General features: G+C 54.5%; 2 protein-coding genes across 2 annotated transcripts in view; one reads left to right on the top strand and one right to left on the bottom strand.

The window, feature by feature from the left end:
* Positions 1-10166, top strand: part of LOC109282916 (uncharacterized) — a 30453-nt gene extending 20287 nt beyond the window's left edge. The window contains exon 6 of the mRNA XM_059719205.1: positions 4571-10166. Within this exon, the coding sequence (XP_059575188.1) occupies positions 4571-4888 (318 nt within the window). The 3' untranslated portion in view covers positions 4889-10166. The remainder of the gene's footprint in view (positions 1-4570) is intronic.
* On the bottom strand, positions 10159-13677 carry LOC102559481 (ras-related and estrogen-regulated growth inhibitor-like protein). The gene is made up of 4 exons (XM_006266484.4): positions 13479-13677; positions 12857-12910; positions 12653-12729; positions 10159-12129 (listed from the first exon to the last, which is right to left on the bottom strand). The coding sequence occupies exons 1-4, from the start codon at positions 13591-13593 to the stop codon at positions 11710-11712; spliced, it is 666 nt and encodes a 221-aa protein (XP_006266546.2). The 5' UTR covers positions 13594-13677; the 3' UTR covers positions 10159-11709.
* Positions 13678-17932: the final 4255 nt, after the last annotated feature.

Raw genomic sequence — 17932 nt, 5'->3', positions numbered from 1 at the left:
CCGTCCCCCTCCCCCCTGGCTGGATGAGGTCAGCTGCTATCCCTGGCCACCGCTCCCTGGCGTCCCATTGCCAATTTAAGCAAAGCCCCTCGCACAGCTGAGATCAGGCTATGCTGGGATTTTAAAGGGACCCTGTCACCCAGAGAGGCAGGGCATCAGGGAAGCCGGGTGGTGAAAACACAGAGCCTAGGATGCAGGAGACCTGGCTTCAAGCCTGGGGTGGCCTCAGCCATGGCCCTTGGTTTGCTGTTCTCATCTTTAGCCCAGGGATGATGCTTCTCCCTCCATCTGCCTTGTTGGTTGAGGCTGTAAGCCCATCAGGGCAGGGAGCGGCTTTCTGATGTGCAGCATCCAGTGCCCTGGGGCAGGGACCCCAGGAAGACTGCTGCTATGCAAGCATGGGCTATCTTAGTGTTTCCTTCTGGCAGGGTATGAGGTTTGGGGAAGGCTTCTGCATCTTTGCACGAATTGCTGGTCATGGGCAGAGGCTGGATCCTGGCACTGGAGGGGCCATCCACCCACCCCCTGCTCAGAGGCAGGATCAGGTGAAGCTAAACCATCCCTGCCAGGCGTGTGTCTAGGCTGCATGTTCAAACCTCACCTCTGATCTGCTCGGACTGGCTGTTTCTGCGTGCGTCTTAACTCCTACGTGAGAGCTGGCATTGCCGCCTGTCTTTGAAGTGCTGGGATATGGGGCTGCTGCTGCCTTACTGATCACTCTGGACTCAAAGCACTAGGGCTGCAGTGGCATCACTGGATTTCTCCCCCACTTGCCCCTTGGGCTAAGCTTGCTGATGGAGAAAATTGTGTTCACCTCCACAGCAGAGCTAAAACCTGGAGGCTCCCAGCTAGGGAGTCTTTCCCCTTCACTCAGGGTCAGCCCAATCACTGCATTGGGGTCAGGAAGAAATTTTACCCCATGGGTAGATTGGTCCAGACTAGGGTGGGGGTTGCTTTGCTCTGCATTGGGTGGTACAGGTCTTTGCCTTGGACCTCTGGAGCCCCCCTTGCAGCAGCTGGGTGCTGCCAGCCCTCGTCCCCTGGCATTACCTGAGACAGGTTCAGGTGCTTTTTGGTGTCTTGGATCAATGGGCCTTGTTGTTGTATGACTGGGTTGAATGTGTAGTTTTAGGAGCAGGTTAGACAAGGATGTGTCTGGGATGGTTGTGATGGGGATGATCCTGCTTCAGGCAGGGGGTCAGTCTAGATGGGACCTCTGGAGGGTCCTTCCAGCCCGTCTTGTCTATGCTTCTAGGACAGGTGTGGTGCTCCATTGGGTTTAAGGAGCATAGATGATCCTATGTCTGTGGGAGGCCAGGCACTGGGCACAGGGGGGAATTGATGACACAGAGAGGCTGAAGACATGCTTTGGCCGCAGGCCAGATTCTGACCCAACTTACACCGGTGTAAATCTGGAGTGGACCTGCTGATCCCAGGAGGCCTGAGACCAGCAACCTGGGACTTCAGTGGGACTCTTTGACATTCGCATCCTTGGAGGAAGATTAGATTCATCCCGTCATCCTACTAGTGGTGCAGGTGTGACTCCAGAGTCATGCTGGTGGCACCGAGGGCCTCATCTTGCCCTCACTCTGAGCAGGATCTGGCCTCAGTTCTCCCATTACCTTTGCCAGTTCTGCATTCAATAATAGTCTGGCCCCGTCTCTTTGCTCCCCACAATGGATTGGCCTGGCAGGGGACCAGCAAGTGTCTGATAGCATGGCCTCCATGCCAGCCGGTTGCATGAAGCTGATGGCTGAAGGTCACTACTGCATACCAGACACTCACGTCAGCCAGCTTCTCTGGACAGCTGGGTGCTTCCCCCCCAGCCGAAATACCTCTTGGGAGGACAGTGAGCTCATGAGAGAGGCCCGTGGGGTGTGCAACAGCCAGAGGAGGGACGCTGCTCCAGCAGCTCCCTGCGATCTGTCATCAGTGGAGCTCCATGGCTGAGAGCGAGCAGGTTGCTTTGCTGGAAGTGAAAGTCCGTCTCATCCAGCCGCCTGCCCCCAGCGGGCCCAGCCCTGTCTGAGCTGGCCCAGCCAACATGCTCTTGCAAAACCTGCAGCGGTGGAGATTACACAGCAGGTGATCTCTCCCAGGGCTTAGCCTCCCTCGGCCAATGCCTGCTTGTTGAACCTAGCCTGTCTTGTGAAAACGAATTGGTTAGATGAATTGTTTATCGGGTTTCTTAGGTTTGGGGTATCCTTAGTGTCTTCTGAGTGACCAGTAGCTTTGGACACCTGGCTGGGGTGTTGGAGACAGTTTCAGGTCCTGATTCCCACCTGGGTGTCTTGCATTCGAGTGGGTGCCCTGACCACCCACCAGGCTAAATGTTCTGGGGAAAGGCAGAATTTTGGGGGGGTTTTCCTGAGAAAGTTGGAAAAAAAGCTCTTTTTTTTTATGGTGGAATGATGCTCACGTTGGCTCTCAGTGACTCACGTGAAACAGAGTCATTTTCCAGCTGGCCCTAGTTGTACTGTTCCTTTGGCCTGATGGGAACAGAGCACCTCAAATACCCTGATCATCAGGATGGATTCAAGCCCTCCAGCTAGTTCCTCTAATGCAATTTACAGGGACCTATGCCATGATGACTTGGGTCTAAATGCAGTGAGGAGCTGACAATGTGATGGAAGAACGTCATCTTCAATCTCCAAATAATACCGCAGCGTACTCTGTCTTTACAAGCCATGTTCAGGGAACACCATTTTGCTTGGTGCTGAATTAGAACTGGTCAAAAATTTTCCTGCAAAACAGTTCTTACATTAGGGGGAAATTAAAAAAAAAAAAAACCTGATTGGAAAAAATTGAAACAATAGTACCCATTGGGGGGAGGGGGGGAGGGGGGGGGGAATTCAGGGGAAATTGTTGCAGTGTTTTGTTCCCATTTCATTTTTTTTACTACCGCTTGCAGGCTCAGATCCTGGCTTCTCTACAAAGCCATGTAAATAACTATGAAGTTTAACACTTGCTAGTATATTATCATGTAGTGTGTACCATGTCAGGATGCTGAATGTGGGTTGTAGGATGCAACCCGCAGAAAAAGACTTGGAGGGTCACAGTAGACAACCCCCATATCATCCAGCAGTGTGCCCTTGTTGCCAATAAGGCTAATGGCATCCTGGGCTGCGTTGGTAGGTGTGTTGCCAGCAGGTCAAGGGAAGTGATTGTTCACCTCTATTCAGCCCTGATGAGGCCACATCTGGAGTCCTGTGTCCAGTTTTGGGCCCCCCACAACGAAAGGATGTGTACAAATTGGAGAGAGTCCAGTGGAAGGCAGTGAAAATGGTTGGGGGCTGGGGGACATGACTTGTGAGGAGAGGATGAGGGAACTTGGCTGATTTAGTCTGGAAAAGAGACAACTGAGGGGGATTTAATAGTAGCCTTCAACACCCTGCAGGGGGGTTGCAAAAAGGATGGAGCTGGACTGATCTCGGTGGTGGCAGATGACAGAACAAGGAGCAATGGGCTCAAGCTGCAGCAAGTGGAGTTGAGGTTAGGTGTTAGGAAGAATTTTCTCAAGGAGGGCAGTGAAGCACTGGAACAGGTTCCCCAGAGACATGGTGTAAGCTCCATCCTTGGAAGTTTTTAAGCCCTGGCTAGACAAAGCCCCAGCTGGGATGATGTAGTTGGGGCTGGTCCTGCTTTGAGTAGGGGGTTGGACTAGATGTGACCCCCTGAATTCCCTTCCAACCCTCATTTTCTGTGATCCTGTGATGAAAGCAAAAACAATATGGTTGGAACAAAGTATTTGGGGAGAATTTGCTCTCTGAAAATGTTTTGGGTTTTCAGTCTGAATCGGGACGAAGCACAATTTTAGAGTGGCCCATGAGAAGGATTTGTTTTTTCGCCAGCTCTAGCACTGAGTGCCCTTGGCCCCGTTGGGTTCGGTCCCTGGGAATGTCAGTCTGGGGAGCTGCAGGACATGAGCTGGGGTTTAACTGGGTGGGTGAGGGTGACCCATATCTTGCGAGATCGAGGCCTGATAACCTTTCTTTTCCAACAGAGCCACTCACGTGGCTCACGGTAAATGATGCGGCGTGGGTTAGGTGGTGGCAGTGCCAGTCCTCAGCCCAGACTCTTGATCCTTTGCAGACTCTTTCCATGTGCTTATTCAGTTCTCCCCCTTGAGCATCCTAAATCCCTTGCGGTCCCCACAAGGGAGGTGCAATGCCCCCGGGGCATCAGAGCATGTAAGCGCCCAGTTCTGTCTCAGGTTACATTCAGCCAGGAGCTCGTGGCATCCTGCGCCCAAGTCTCCTTGCCCCCAAATGCCCCTTGGTGTGTGGGAATGGTCCAGACCCAGGGGAGGGTGTTGGGAGGTAGCCGGTGGCTGCAAGGCGGCATCTGGTGGGATGCGTTGCTCTCTTCCGCTCGTTTGATAATTGCATCATGAACGAGCAAGTGCCAGACTGACCCCTGTGCCACCTGCTTCTTATGTAAAAGCCTCTAACGGGTGGCGTGAGGCAGAAATAAAAGCACGTCAGGGCCTCGGAGGCGGCTATGAAGAGGGAGTGCTTCCTTGCCCGTGACCCCTGCCTCCTCCAGATCCATCTGCTTGTCTCTTTTTTAGCTGAGAAGCCGGCTCCGTCGTGCCTTGGCTGCTCTGGCGAAGAAGGGCAGCTCCAATGTGCAGCCCCCAGCTGGGACTCCCCAGGACGCCCAGCCTGTCGGGCTGCCTGAGAGGACCCAGTCCAGCTCGGATGCTGTGAGCCACCAGGAACACACAGCCTCAAGTGAGGAAGAAGGGGAGAGCGTGGAGCAAAGCACCCGAGCTGAGAGGAGAGGGACTGGGGACTGGTTCGCGCCAGGCTGGGAAGGCCTCTCAGCCACCACAGATCCAGGTCAGCCCAGGAGCCAGGACCCTTCCACCTCGGAGGAAGAGAAATAAGCAGAAATAAGGGCTGTACAGGCTCCTGCCCCGCCACGACCACCAGCCCAGTCAGAAATGGATTCCCCTCATCCCACGGGGTCACGAAACCCCATAGCAGTCTCCACCAGTCTTTATTTTGTGGCCTCGCTGCCATGTGATCATTGTGGGTGACGTGATCAGCGTTATCAGAGCCAAGCCCGGGCGTCTCCAGCGTTTCCTGCCGAAACCACCAGTGCAGTTGATGCCGGATTCGGATTTGCCAGGGAGCCACGCCGGAGAGCCCTGAACAGACACGTGGGAGCATCCTCTGCCACTGGTTCCAGTCCTCGCCATCAGACAGCCACCGCCAGCCCTCCCTCATAAACTCATCGGTGCCACGTTGAAAATAGCTGTCGCCTCCCCTTTCCCCATCACGGCTAGAAAACACCTCCTCAGTTTATTCCTTGCTTGCTCCAGCAAGCAGAACAAAGTGGAAGGAGAAGCCATGCGAGTAAAAGGGAGGAGGAACTTTAACGTGGGGTTAACTACCTGTGTCTGCGCTCTTATCCTGGGATACATAGCCTCCTTTCATCGAGGCCTGATGTACAGCAGCAGGCACACAGGCAGTTACTGTAAGCCCCCGGCCCCCACTTTCAGCTCCTGTAGCTGGTTCATTTATCTGTACCCTTAGGAACAGTTTCTTTAATTAAAACCCACTGAACACTTAAGCCCTGGACTGACCCCCCACTGCGATGTTAATTGGCTTGGATGGTTGTCGCCAAGAAATTAGGTTTTTGTTCCTCTTCCATTATTTCCTGCCCTGCACGAGCGTTATGTAAAATGCTGTATCCTGGCCACACCTGCTGGAGCCTAGGCTGCATTAGCCTGTCCAAGCAGTGGCCGTGGACTGGCACAGCACCCCCGGGCACAGGAGGGGACAGCACATGGGACTTTTCCATCTTGTCACATGTCTGAGACTCTCCATGCCCCACAAGAGACATAAGTGAGTTTTGTTAGCCCCACTTTCCAGGTGGGGAAACTGAGGCCCAGAGAGGTTGGAGGACTCATCTGAGGTGCCACAGCTAGGGAATGGCTGAGCTGGAAATAAAACCCCAAGATCCTAATTCTGCACTCCCCTGGCTTCAACCCATGGGACGTGCTTTGCTTTCAGAGTCAGGGGCAGCGCACCGTTCTCCTAATCCAGCACCTCTTGTTTAATAAATGAGAAATTAGTGGGGTTTTGTGCTGCCCCTGGGTGCGTCCCCCCATCTCAAGCAGCTGGGGGTCCTCATTTCCCCAGGCTCAGCGTCTCAGCTCTCTCCCTTCTGTTCCCTTCCCTGGGGCTGCAGCCTGGGCATCCAGGGCAGGTGCACAGTGCAAGATGTAGGTTTGCAGAATATTTTACCCTTTTTTGGCCCCTCTCAGTTTCACCTTGAGACTCAAGAGCACCAAACTTTCACCTGCCTGAGATAAGAATCAGACCTGGACCCATCCCCAGACTCACTCGCATGTGTCCATCTCCCTTGCTACTGGGTGATGTGAGGGAGTCAGCTCACGCTCCTGCCTTTACACCAGTGGGGCAAAAAAAAAGACTCTGGCCCTGTCTGCACCCTATCAGTTAGCAAGGTCAAGGTGGCACTGCCAGCCCTGGGGGAGCCCTTCTCTTTAACCTCTCCTCCTCACACTGTGTTGCTGTAGCAGCTCAGGTTTTACGAGCCAATTTACCTCCCTACGCAGCTCCGAAGACAGGGCCAGGTGTCAGCTCTGCACATGGACTTTCCAGCGAGTCAGGTGGCCCAGAGCCTTCCCCAGACCCGTCTCAAGAGGCTGGTTTCCAGATCCCTGCTGACATAGAATGCAATCGTAGGTGCCCCACTTCTCTGAATAGCCTCCTGCTTGCCTCCCTGAGAGCACGTGGCTGGACCCTTCCCAGTCTGGCTATGAGACAAGGTCTTGCCAGGGGTAACAGCGGGGTGGAGAGACCCCAGCCCCTCAATCAAGGGGGATCCAGCTACAGTTTGAATCCAAATCTGGAAGTTCAGCGCCACGGTTTTGGTGCAGCCCCTCTAGGAGATAAGAACCAGCTGCCAAATTAGGGCCCAGCTCTTGAGTCCCAGGAGGCGGGTGGGTGCAGAGCCTGACCCCTGCTCCCAGTCTTGGAGCATCGGATGCTGGCCTTCTGATCCAGCAGCCTCTCGGGGATGGGCGCTAGGATCAGCAGACTGGGCTCTGGAAAGAAAACCAAGCCCTGGTGTCTGGCAGGTAATTACAAAGTCTGGGTCACCTGCACTGTGCTCCACTACATACCCCAGTGGGTTGGGGGCACCTGTGGGGTGAAATTGCGGGTGCCCAGGACCTTGTGCCTGTCCCAGTTGGGCCCTAATTGCATCCTTCACTGAGCCCTTAGTGGACACCGTGGCTCCCACCTATATCTGCCATCCCAAGCAGGCTGGCTCGGACCTCCGCTCTTCCTTGACTCTCAATGCACTTTCACTGAGTGCAATTCATGAGATCCACCTGCTCTGGCTGGTGGAGTAAGTCAGCAGCGCAGCTTGGCCATCCATCCAGATCCCTGTTCGAGTCCAGATTCTCCCACTTGGATCTTGTGATCCTTTGGGGATCAGCAATTTTGCGGGGAGGAGAATTGGTGACTGGGAGCCTGCACTTCTGGTTCAGTCCAAGCTGTCTTTTAACTCCCATCCTTTCTTGCCGGCTGCTTGTCTCACAGCCAGTTCCTCTCTGCTGCGTCTCCTTGAGACTGTGGCGGGCCAGTAGGGGGCGCTTCTGAATTGAGCCACACACCTCACTGCGCCCGACCACCTTCCAGGCTCCGAGCGCCTCCCTGGGGGTGCCTCACATCTGGCCGACCCCCTTCCTGGAGCACACCCACTAGCCTGGGGGGGCCACTGCCACCGCCCAGGGCTATGGACTGATTCTGGCTCTGCGCACCTTGGGAAACACAGGCCTAGTAGCCCTCAAGGGTACTTGATTCACTTCAAGAAGTTAGGATGTTCCCCTCAGTCAGAAGCACAAGTAGTGGTCTCCCTTAGTCAGTCGAACCAAGGGGACCCCAAGGCATAATCTAGACCCACTCCCAATAAGTCTCCCACACTAGGTACAAAGGAGAACTTTGTTTAGTTACAGAGGGTAGGGTTGGACTAGGGTACAGGGTAGAGCAATATCAGAAATCCCATAGAGCAAACTCCCATGGCTGAGTAACCTTTGATCACACATCTGAGTTACTGCAAACTATATATCTAGTTGGATCTCAGGTAGCTTACTCACAAGCATCATCCAGAGGCAGGTGGAGATCCCCTCTGGAGGCAGGCAGTTTCTTGATCATGAGTTTTGAGAGAGAGAGCAAGTTTCAGATGGTGCAGCTCTTCTCTGTCTCTGAGTCTCCCTCATGGCTGCTGCCCCCTCCTCCTGGGCAGTCCTCAACTTATATAGCCCTTGTGACCTCCTTTACCTGGTCCAATGGAGGCCAGCACCTGTTGGCTGTCAGCCAACCAATTTGAAATACATCACTAGCTGCCGGGCAGACTGGCAGTCTCTAGCCCACCAGGAAGGAAGCCCCTCACCCAGGTGTGTGAGGCCAGTCACATAGGCAGAGGGAGCAGGTTTCCCCACTCCCTCAGGAATGTATCCAGCTCAGGTTTCCTAAAGAGATAGGGTAAGGTGTGTATCCGCTGCTAGGCCCATCTTAACCAAATTGTCAAAGAGCAGAGTTTTTGGGGAGAAACAGAGGTGGCCTTCTGCCACAGAGACAGAGAAAGAGAGAGAGTGCTGTGGTTTCTGCCTTTCTTGGGTTGGGAGACTGGGCCGGATGCTGAGCTCTTCTAAATGCCCTCTGCCACTACAGAGCACTCATGTAATATCCTGGAAGGGCCGGGAGCTGGGCCGTGCCCTGAGGTGTCACAGGAAACAGGGGAAGTGACAGCATCTGTGTAGCCCGGAGGCTACCAGGTTCCTGAGATTACATTAACAAAGAAGGCCCCCAGCCCTCTGGTTCCCACCATGTCATAGGGTCTGAGGGCTATGGGGTGGGCTACCAGCCCTGATCCCAATCCCAGGCGGTTGCTTTAGCATGTTGAATCAATAGAAAGGTGGTAGATCCTCCATCCTCGCTCAAAAAAGCCTTGGCTGGGATGATGTCATTGGGGCTGGTCCTGCTTTGAGCAGGGGGTCGGGCTAGATGTGACCTCCTGAGGTCCCTTCCAACCCTCATTTTCTATGATTCTATGAATAAAGAGACCTCTACTGCCTGTGGCTTTTGGTCCCTGTACACTGGCAAGCAGAGGGTTAGCTATGGCCCTTGCCTTCAGTAAAAGAGCATATCCTAAAGCCAGTATGGAAGATCTAGGTCCAGTTTGCAGATGGGAACACCGAGGACAGCTAGGGCTGGGCCTGGCCCAAGGAAGGGGGATGTTCTGCTTCCCTGGGCCTCAGAGCTGAGTGTCTCCCCCTGGCTCTGTTCTGCCCAGGCACCAGTGCTGCCAAGGGAGCAGCTGGGGCATTAGCAGCGCTATAAGCCCGCCAAGCCGTGTAGGTGTTGATACCAGGCCCCAGCCCCAGAAATAGCATCGCCAGCATCCCTCTGCCGTCTGGCCCCAGTCGCAGCATCTTCCTCTCGGTGGAGAGCAGAACAGATTCAAGCACTTTGGCTCGGGGAGAAAAGTGATCTAATCCCGTCACACCGCCTGGTCGGGCATCTGGGACCTGAAGCACTCAGAGGTACTTGCTTTACCCCCGGGACAGGGACAAAGAAACCCAATTGCAGCCACTTCAGTGCATTGGCTGAGGGGTAGGACCCAGGAGTCCTGACTCCCAGGTCCTTGCTATAAGCGCCATGATGTCTATTCATCTGTTCTCAAGGGCCATAAACTACTCCTTTCCAGGAGTCCCTTTGCTCTAGTACAAGGAAAACCTCCTTGCCAGGTCTACTGAGAGTGGGCCAGGGCTGAATGGCTTATTACTCCTGCTTCCTGCTATAACCACTGGAGAGAGCTGCTGGTCATCACCATATTGCTTTTTGCATTCATATTGCACATGCCTGTGACTTGATTCATGGTCTGTCCTGCTGGTTTTGTATGGGCAAAATGAAGGGGCTCATTCACTTGGTCCTTCTGTCCTATGTTCTGATCAGCTGGAAATCCAGCTCTGAACTCCCCCAGTCTCACCCTAAATCACTTGGCTAAGATCAAAAGGGGCAAAACTAGGAGCCTAATCCAGATCTCCCAGTCCTAATCCCAGTCCCCTAGGAGGGCAAAGCTTTCTAGAGTGAAAACACCAAGACATCACCACATTAGTCTCTTTTGTAACATAGAAACGTTTATTGCTCATCCAAAAAATAGCACTTTTCCCTTCCCCCTCCCCACAATCATTTACAGTTTATAATGTGCAAGTTGAATATTTTCACCAAAAAAAATGAAGAACTTCTGGATGTAAACAGCATTCACTCTGATAAAGAAAATTCTCAATAAATTATATATCTCACATACTCACAAAGGGACAGCAGTTCACATTTTAATTTGGGAGAATGTATGTGCCAGCTGCTGGAGACAATAAATCCTTCTGCCCACCCTGGGTCAGATGGGGTTCAAAATGTTCCAGGCTTAAATTATGAAACAGAGGCAGCCCACTCAGTGTTTTTAATAGTCTAAGGAGTGCTTTTTGGTTCTTACCGAGAAATGAATAGTGCTTTGTCGCTGTGGGACACCTTTCAAGCACTTGGCAACTAATTGAACCTTCCAAGCCCCAGGCTGTGAGGTAGGTGTTCTGGTTTCTGCTTCCCAGATGGGGAAACTGAGGAACGAGGAGGGGAAAGCAACATGCTAAGGCCACCTAGTGAGTGAGTGAGTGGCGGAGGTGGGAGCCGTAGCTAGGGGTCCTGATCCTTGCTGCGGTCCCTTGGCTTTGCTGCACGCAGGGAAAATGCAACTGCCATCGCTTCCAAGGCACAGTAAAGGGGCTGGAGCCAGCTCTCGATTACAAGGCTGGAAAGGCAGGGTCACTCCTATCTGAAGTGACTCTGGATTCATGCTCTTTGTAGCTGACCAGTGGCTCCATGGGACTAATGGGGCTGGATTCAGATTTTGGCTTCGCTAGAGCCAAGACCACAATTCCATGAGTTGATCCCAGGCTACGAGAGGTCAAAAACCGGCCTCGTGCCTTTCAGAAGGAAAAGAAACTTAGAAACACAGAGGGAAAATAAAATGCCCTTAACTGGGTTGTGCTGGCCCGACGTGCCCAGCACACCCCGTGATTTACTGCCCAACATTGCTACTCATTTCTCTAGCACCCAGGACTTTAGGGCGTCCAAACACGGGTGCCTCCAAAGGCTGTAAACATTGAGCTTTTGGTTCTTGCCAAGCTTTCAGCTTCAGTTCAGGATCAGGGCTCCTCCCATGTGTCCACTTTGCACAGGTGCCCGCAGTCCCATGGGGCACAGGTGTCCGGAGAGAGCACCCAGCCGCAAGATGCAGTCATCCCCCACCAAGCCCTCTAGTTCCCTGACATGCAGCCACCTCTGGGGTGGAGCGCCAGGGCCCTTGAACAGCATCCATTTTTAGGATGGGGGAAAATAGCTTCTCCCTTGGAAACTGCCCATGCGGGTAAATTTAGGGAGGTGGATTCTTAACCATCCCAGGCCACTTGGAAGGGCTGAGTCGGTGGCATGCAGAGGGGAATCCTGTTTCCCTTTGTCGGTGCTTCTGATGCCCCTGCCAGGACTCGTAGAAGTGCATGCAACCACATAGCAAATGCCACATCCTGTCTTTTAGGGGGGGGCTCCCTACAGAAGTCGTCCCCCGAACTGTCAGTGTGGCCTCCCAGCTCATTTCTCCTGAGAGGGGAGCCCCTCACTCCGTCCTCCTCCTCCCAAAGACGGCCGACATGCTCCGGACGATGCCACGCAGGCCCACGCCCTTCCTGCCCGTGCTCCGGGAGTCCCGCACCATGTCAAGGAGCTCGTGGAAGACCACCAGGGCGCCATGATAGGTCTCGGCAGCCGAGATCTCGAAGAAGCCGGTGTCAGTGGAGAGGGCCAGGAGCCGGCCCTCCTCACTGGAGACCACCCGCTGGTGCTGCAGGTCCCGCTTGTTGCCCACCAGGATGATGGGCACCTTCTCGGTGCTGCCTCGCCGCTTCACCTGCCGGAGGTGCTGGAGCTGCTGCCGTGCCTGGTGGAAGCTGGAGCGGTCGCAGATGCTGTAGACGAGGATGAAGCCGTCGGCCCAGCGCAGCTGCTTCTCGCTCACCCAGGCCTGGAACTTGGACGCCTGGATGGAGAGACAGAAATGGGGGGCAAAAGCCAAGGGTGAGTGGGTGCAGGAGGGGCTGCTGTGGCAACCACCCACCCTCCAGACCCCAGGATGCCCACCAGATCAGTGGCGGCATCGTTGGGGGCACATGGCGGCTCTTGCGGCTGGGGGGACCAGGGGTCCAACCCATAAGGTAAGTCCCAGAGCCCCAGTTGCCTTTCTCCCTACATGCCTTACACCATAGTTATTATATGAACTGAGTTTCCATCCTCGGCATGAGGTGGGTTGGAAGCTCAAGCAACTGTGTTTGTTGTGGGCATGCAGCATGGCCCTCCCCCAGTGACTTTGGACCTAGGAACAGCCTTGCCACGGGGGCCTGATCCTGCCCTCCCACGTGGTGCTCCCTGCTGGCTTCAGTGGTGCTGGTTCAGATTCACAAAGGGCAGGATTGGGCCCTGTGTGGCTCAGCTCCCACTTCCCCAGTGCCCCTAGGAAAGCACCAGAGGGTTTGGGGTAGAGGTGGCCGGTGGGGGTCTCTCACCTGGGGGCAGATGGAGTCCCAGATGCTGAAGCAGACGTCTCTGCCTCCGACCCTCACATTGTGAGTGTAGATAGACTCTGCAGGGAGGAATGAGAAGGGTGGTCAGAGAGCACAGACTGGGAAGGGAAGGGAAGGGAAGGGAAGGGAAGGGAAGGGAAGGGAAGGGAGGATGGATGGATCTATCTCTTAATCAAAGCTACTTACCAATGTCACCGTATTCACCAATGAACCGCCGCGTGAGGAATCGAACTGTCAGAGCTAGGAGAGAAAGACCTGAGTGTCAGATGAGCTGAGAGAAAGGGGAGCTACACACTCACACACGCAAACACACGCACACAAATGCGTAGCTGAAAGCAATGCAGGGTACTTGGAGAGTGACACACACACACATGCTGGACTGCAAGGGTGAAAGCCATCCTCAGCCCCCAGAGAGTATCACACGCACACACAAGCACCCATGTGTGCACACATGCACGAGTGCATGGCTAAAAGCTCTCAGAGGGATTAGGCTGGGGGATGTCAGACCCCTTTTGCCACCCCGGACCCCTGGCAGCAGCTGGCAGCTGGCAGGCTACTGCATGTGCTGCTCCCCCTCCCCGCTCACCGAGGTCATTGCCAGGGTCAAATTCTCCGCTGGGGTCAGCCGGTGAAGCCAGCGGAGCAGGGAGCCCTATTTTGAGGGGCCAGGGTAGTCAGGACACCCTCCCACCACCCAGCCATGCACCTCCCCAGGGCTAAACCCCCCCATGTCTCAGTGGCCCAGCGCAGCGATGGGGCCGGAGATAGGAGAGAGAGATGGGGAGGAAGGGTGGATTTTCCGGCTCACCTGATTTCCCCACTTTCTCCGCTCCCAGCACCACGATGTTGGCCTCCACCTTGGGCTGGCTGCCTTCGGACATCCTGCAGGTCTGGGGCGGCCCGCTGCTGAGTTGAACGACCATTTGTAATCCGCGGGAAGGCGGGAGGTGGGAGTGCAGCCGGCTGTCTCAGTCCAGTGTGTGCAGTCCAGGAGCTTTGAGAGCCAGGAGCGCCGGAGCCCGGTTTTATAAGGAGAAGGTGGAGCCAGGCTTTGAGTGACGGGCACAGCCAGAGGGAGGTCACGCTGCTCCCCACACTAACAGGCATGTGCCCAGAGGCACGGGGAGGCGCACACATGCACGGCAGGCGTGCGCGCACACATGTCCGCACACACACACATGCACAAGCCTGGTGCATGCAAGCACACACACACACACATGCTATTATTATGCAAGCAGATTCTCAACTGTTCAAGCAGACTCACCCAAGGCTGGGGAGAGAGACAGAGATGCATGCAAACACAGGTTCACAACATGTGAGTGCGCGCGCACACACACACACACACACACACACTCCACCCCCCCCAACCCGGATTCTCACCTGGAGGAGATTGTCACCTGTGACAAGGGACTCGCACAGCTACACATACAGAGACGCACAGAGATATACACATGAGACCACAGCATGCACATGCACACTAACACACACATTCACAAATGCAGTCTCCCTTCTGTGAACACACGCACACACTTTATCTCCTACAGGCACTTAACAGTACACAGTTCCTGGCACACAGACTTATGCACACTCACTGCTTAACATGCACATCTGGACACACTTCTTCCCTGTGCATGTATGCATACACACACACACACACACATGCCTTTACTTGCATGTGCATACACACTCATGCACACACCCATGTGCTGCACACACACAGACACACATGTGTGCATGCATGCACACATGTCCATTCCTTCCCTTGGGTACGCACACCCCTGCCCCCATGCCTTTACTTGCATGTGCTCACACACACATGCACCCATGCCCTGCACACACACACACACACACACACATGCCCATGCCTTCCCTCGGGAACACACACACACACACACACACACACACACACACACGCCTTTACTTGCATGTGTGTGCATACACACACGCACACGCATGCCTATGCCCTGCACACACACACACATGTCCATGCCTTCCCTTGGGTGTATACACACACACACACACACACACACCCCTATCTTTACTTGCATGTGCGCACAAGTGCATGCACACACACACATGCCCATGCCCTGAACGCACACACACATATGCCCATGCCTTCTCATGGGTGCGCACACACTCCCACCCTCTCCCCATGCTGTCCCTTGCCCACACACCCAGCTGCACAGAGACTCCCTGTCCCCCCGACCCTCCACCTCTTCTCCGGGGACCGGAGCTCTCTGCTGGGGCTGGAGCAGCTCCTCCCAGCATGGCCTGGCCTGGATGCTGATAGTTCAGCATTGTGAGAGCCCATTTCACACCCTGCAGGGGCAGTGAGAACAGGGGGGACATAATGGGGTCTCCTCTTGCTGCTCTTCTTGCAGGCAGCTCACCCACCATGGCAGTCCCTTCTGCACACCCAGGCTCACGTAGCCCCGGGGAGCCGAGGGCCATACTCCCAGCTGGGCACAACCCAGGAGCTGAGTCCCACAAGGACCCTCGCCAAGTCTGGACTGTAGGTGCATCATATGCGTGTGTGAATGCTGAGGGGGGTTAGGAACATGGGACTGGCCAAGAGCCAAGCGTGCTGGGACAGGTGGGGACACTGAGGCAGGGGAAAGTGTCTTGACTGAGGACACTCAGGAAGGCAGTGGCAGAGGGAGGGGCAAGGTGCCCCCTAGTGGACAGACACGGAATTACCTGTCCAGCAGGGAATTTTCTCCCCTCTGGGACTGGCAGGGGCTATGTCAGGTGATCCCTGCAGCCGTGGAGTTCAACCCTGAAGGAGACTATGACAGTAGCTCATGTGTTTCCTCTGTAGATCTCAACCCACTTTGCAAAGTACCTCTGCCCCATGTCACTGATGGGGAAACTGAGGCAGGGAGTGGAGAAGTAATTCAGCCACGATCCCTTGGCAGGGCAGGGGCACAGCTGGGAAGGGAACCCAGGTGTCTGGGGTCCAGAGTAAATATTATGCCACTGCTAACAGGATATTAAACAGGTCTCAGGCTCTGATGGTTGCTTCAGCCACATGCAGGTCTGATGTGGTATGAGGTGTTGCTAGACACCAGGCTTAGTGTTACCCTGACACAGCCGGTGGGTGAAGGCAGCTTTCCTGTCGTTCCGCACTAAGGGGCTGGGGTTTGAGGGACCATCAGAGCGCGACCTATGTCCCCATGCCCATTCGTGCATTTGCAGGCCTTTCTCCCCTCCTGTCTCATTGGTCTCCTCTCTAAACAGCCAACTCCAGCATGTGACAGCCTTCCCAGGCTGCTGGCAATGACCCCCTGCTATGCTAATGCTAGAGTGATGATGAATAAGGCGTAAAGGGAATGGAGGATGGATAGATGGGAAGACAGAGAGAGAGAGAGAGAGAGACAGGAGACAGATGCCATTGTCCTGAATGTCAGGTGGATGGATGGATGGATAAATGGATAGACAGATAGACAAAATAGACGAGTGTTACGGCTATAGATGAGTGACTATGGAAGCAGTTACAGAGGAAGCTGAGTAGATAGATAGATAGATAGATAGATAGATAGATAGATAGATAGATAGATAGATAGATAGATAGATAGATAGATAGATAGATGGTTGAGGTAAATAGTTGGATGGATGGATGGAGGGATGGATGGATGGATGGATGGATGAGTTACCAATATAGATGAGTGTATATGGATGTATGGAGATATATAGATGGATGGATAGATGGATGGGTTATGGATATAGATGAGTGTGTATGGATGGATGAATGGGGTAAACAGCTGGATGGATGGACAGATGGGCAGACAGATAGATAAGTAAGTATGGACAGATGGATGGCGGTGGGTAGCTAGCTAGCTAGAGGCATGGGTTATGGATATAGCTGAGTGTATATATCCGTGGAAGTAGGTAAATCGCTGGATGAGTGTTATGGATATAGGTGAGTGCAGGTGAAGGCAGGCAGGCAGGCAGCGTAGTGTGTATGGGGATGGATGGAGGGAAGGAAGGAATCTGGGAGAGTGAAAGCCGGTGCTGGCGGCAGCAAGGGCAGAGGCTGTATCAAGCAGCCTTTCTCTGTGGCTCCATTCTCTCCCTTGGCACTCCCAGGCCATGAGCGAGGTGAGTGCCGAGCAAGTCTGCCATCTCCTGGCCACGTTTCCTTTGCTCAGGGCTGCTCCAGGGACCAGGCAGCAGGGAGCAGGAACCGGGTGATGCTTTGCCAGAAGGATCCAAACAGCGAAGCAGGCCAGGTACCTGGGTCTGTTGGCAGGAAAACCCCTTGCACAGTCCTTGCACTGCATGTGAGCTGGCAGGAGCTGCAGGGATGGAGACCAGCAGTGAAGCTGGTGGTGCCTGGCACTGGAGCTATGAGGCTTGGTGACGCCAACCACATGAATGGTTTACAGGGCCAGGGCACCACATGCCTTGTGATGCCTGGAGCGCTGGGAGCCAGTGGGAGGCCAGTGCATAAAGGCACTGGGAACACCACCAGCATCAGATCAGAGGCTCCCTCGCCCCGCCTGGCAGACAGGACTGATCTGATGACCGTCCCAGGGACCCCAGGTAGGAAGCACCCCTTCTAACATGCTGTCGGCTGTCCCAGGTGGTCCACGGGTGGGAAGAAGAAGCAGGCTAGGTCCCAGCTCCTTTCTCAGCTGCTGCCTCAACAAACCTGTGCACCTCCCCATGTCTGAACTAGTCAAACCAGCTGCAAGTTGAATTGCAGGGACCTTTGTTCCTAGCTGGAGCTCTCCGTGACTCCACTGGGCTGGATTCAGAGCTCTGGGCTAATCCAGAGTCACTCTGGATTCCAGTTAGAACTTGGTTCCCTCTTTCCTTTCCCCTTTCCCTTGGTAGTCAATGCTTTGAACCACTCAAGTGAGGGAGGAGAGCATGTCCTGTTGCCTATGTGCTTGCTCCCTCTGCTGTAACTATTCTGCATGTCCTAAGCCCCATACTGTCAACAGGGATTCTCCAGATGCTAGAAGGGTGCTGTGTGAGGTGGTGCTAGATGCCCTGCTGGGGGCTGCTATCCTGTTTTGGCCAGGGGGAAAGAGCAAAGCCCCTCAGTTCTGTATTCGTCTGCCATAGAGACCTTCCACACCGGCCCCCAGGACCAGGCAGCCATGTGCTAGGCGCTGCACATACGCAGACCAGAGGGATCGTCTTTGCCCACTGGAACGGAGACTTGTGACACGATCTGCAGTCGCTGGAAGATACAGTGCCAGGTACTTCTTGCATTTCACCCCTTTCAGGCAGAGGGGACTGTATGTGGATCCTGCC

This window comes from Alligator mississippiensis, chromosome 15 (genome assembly GCF_030867095.1).
Source record: "Alligator mississippiensis isolate rAllMis1 chromosome 15, rAllMis1, whole genome shotgun sequence".
NCBI lineage: Eukaryota > Metazoa > Chordata > Crocodylia > Alligatoridae > Alligator > Alligator mississippiensis.
This window is presented reverse-complemented; position numbering and strand designations above follow the sequence as displayed.

What these genes read in the sequence shown, in the direction of transcription:
- LOC102559481 (XM_006266484.4), bottom strand. Translation starts at nt 13,593, where the DNA reads ATGGTCGTTCAACTCAGCAGCGGGCCGCCCCAGACCTGCAGGATGTCC. An exon ending in TGGTGAATACGGTGACATTG is followed by an intron (nt 12,730 to 12,856) that starts GTAAGTAGCTTT and finishes TCCTCCCTGCAG; the next exon opens with AGTCTATCTACACTCACAAT. An exon ending in GGGACTCCATCTGCCCCCAG is followed by an intron (nt 12,130 to 12,652) that starts GTGAGAGACCCC and finishes CTCTCCATCCAG; the next exon opens with GCGTCCAAGTTCCAGGCCTG.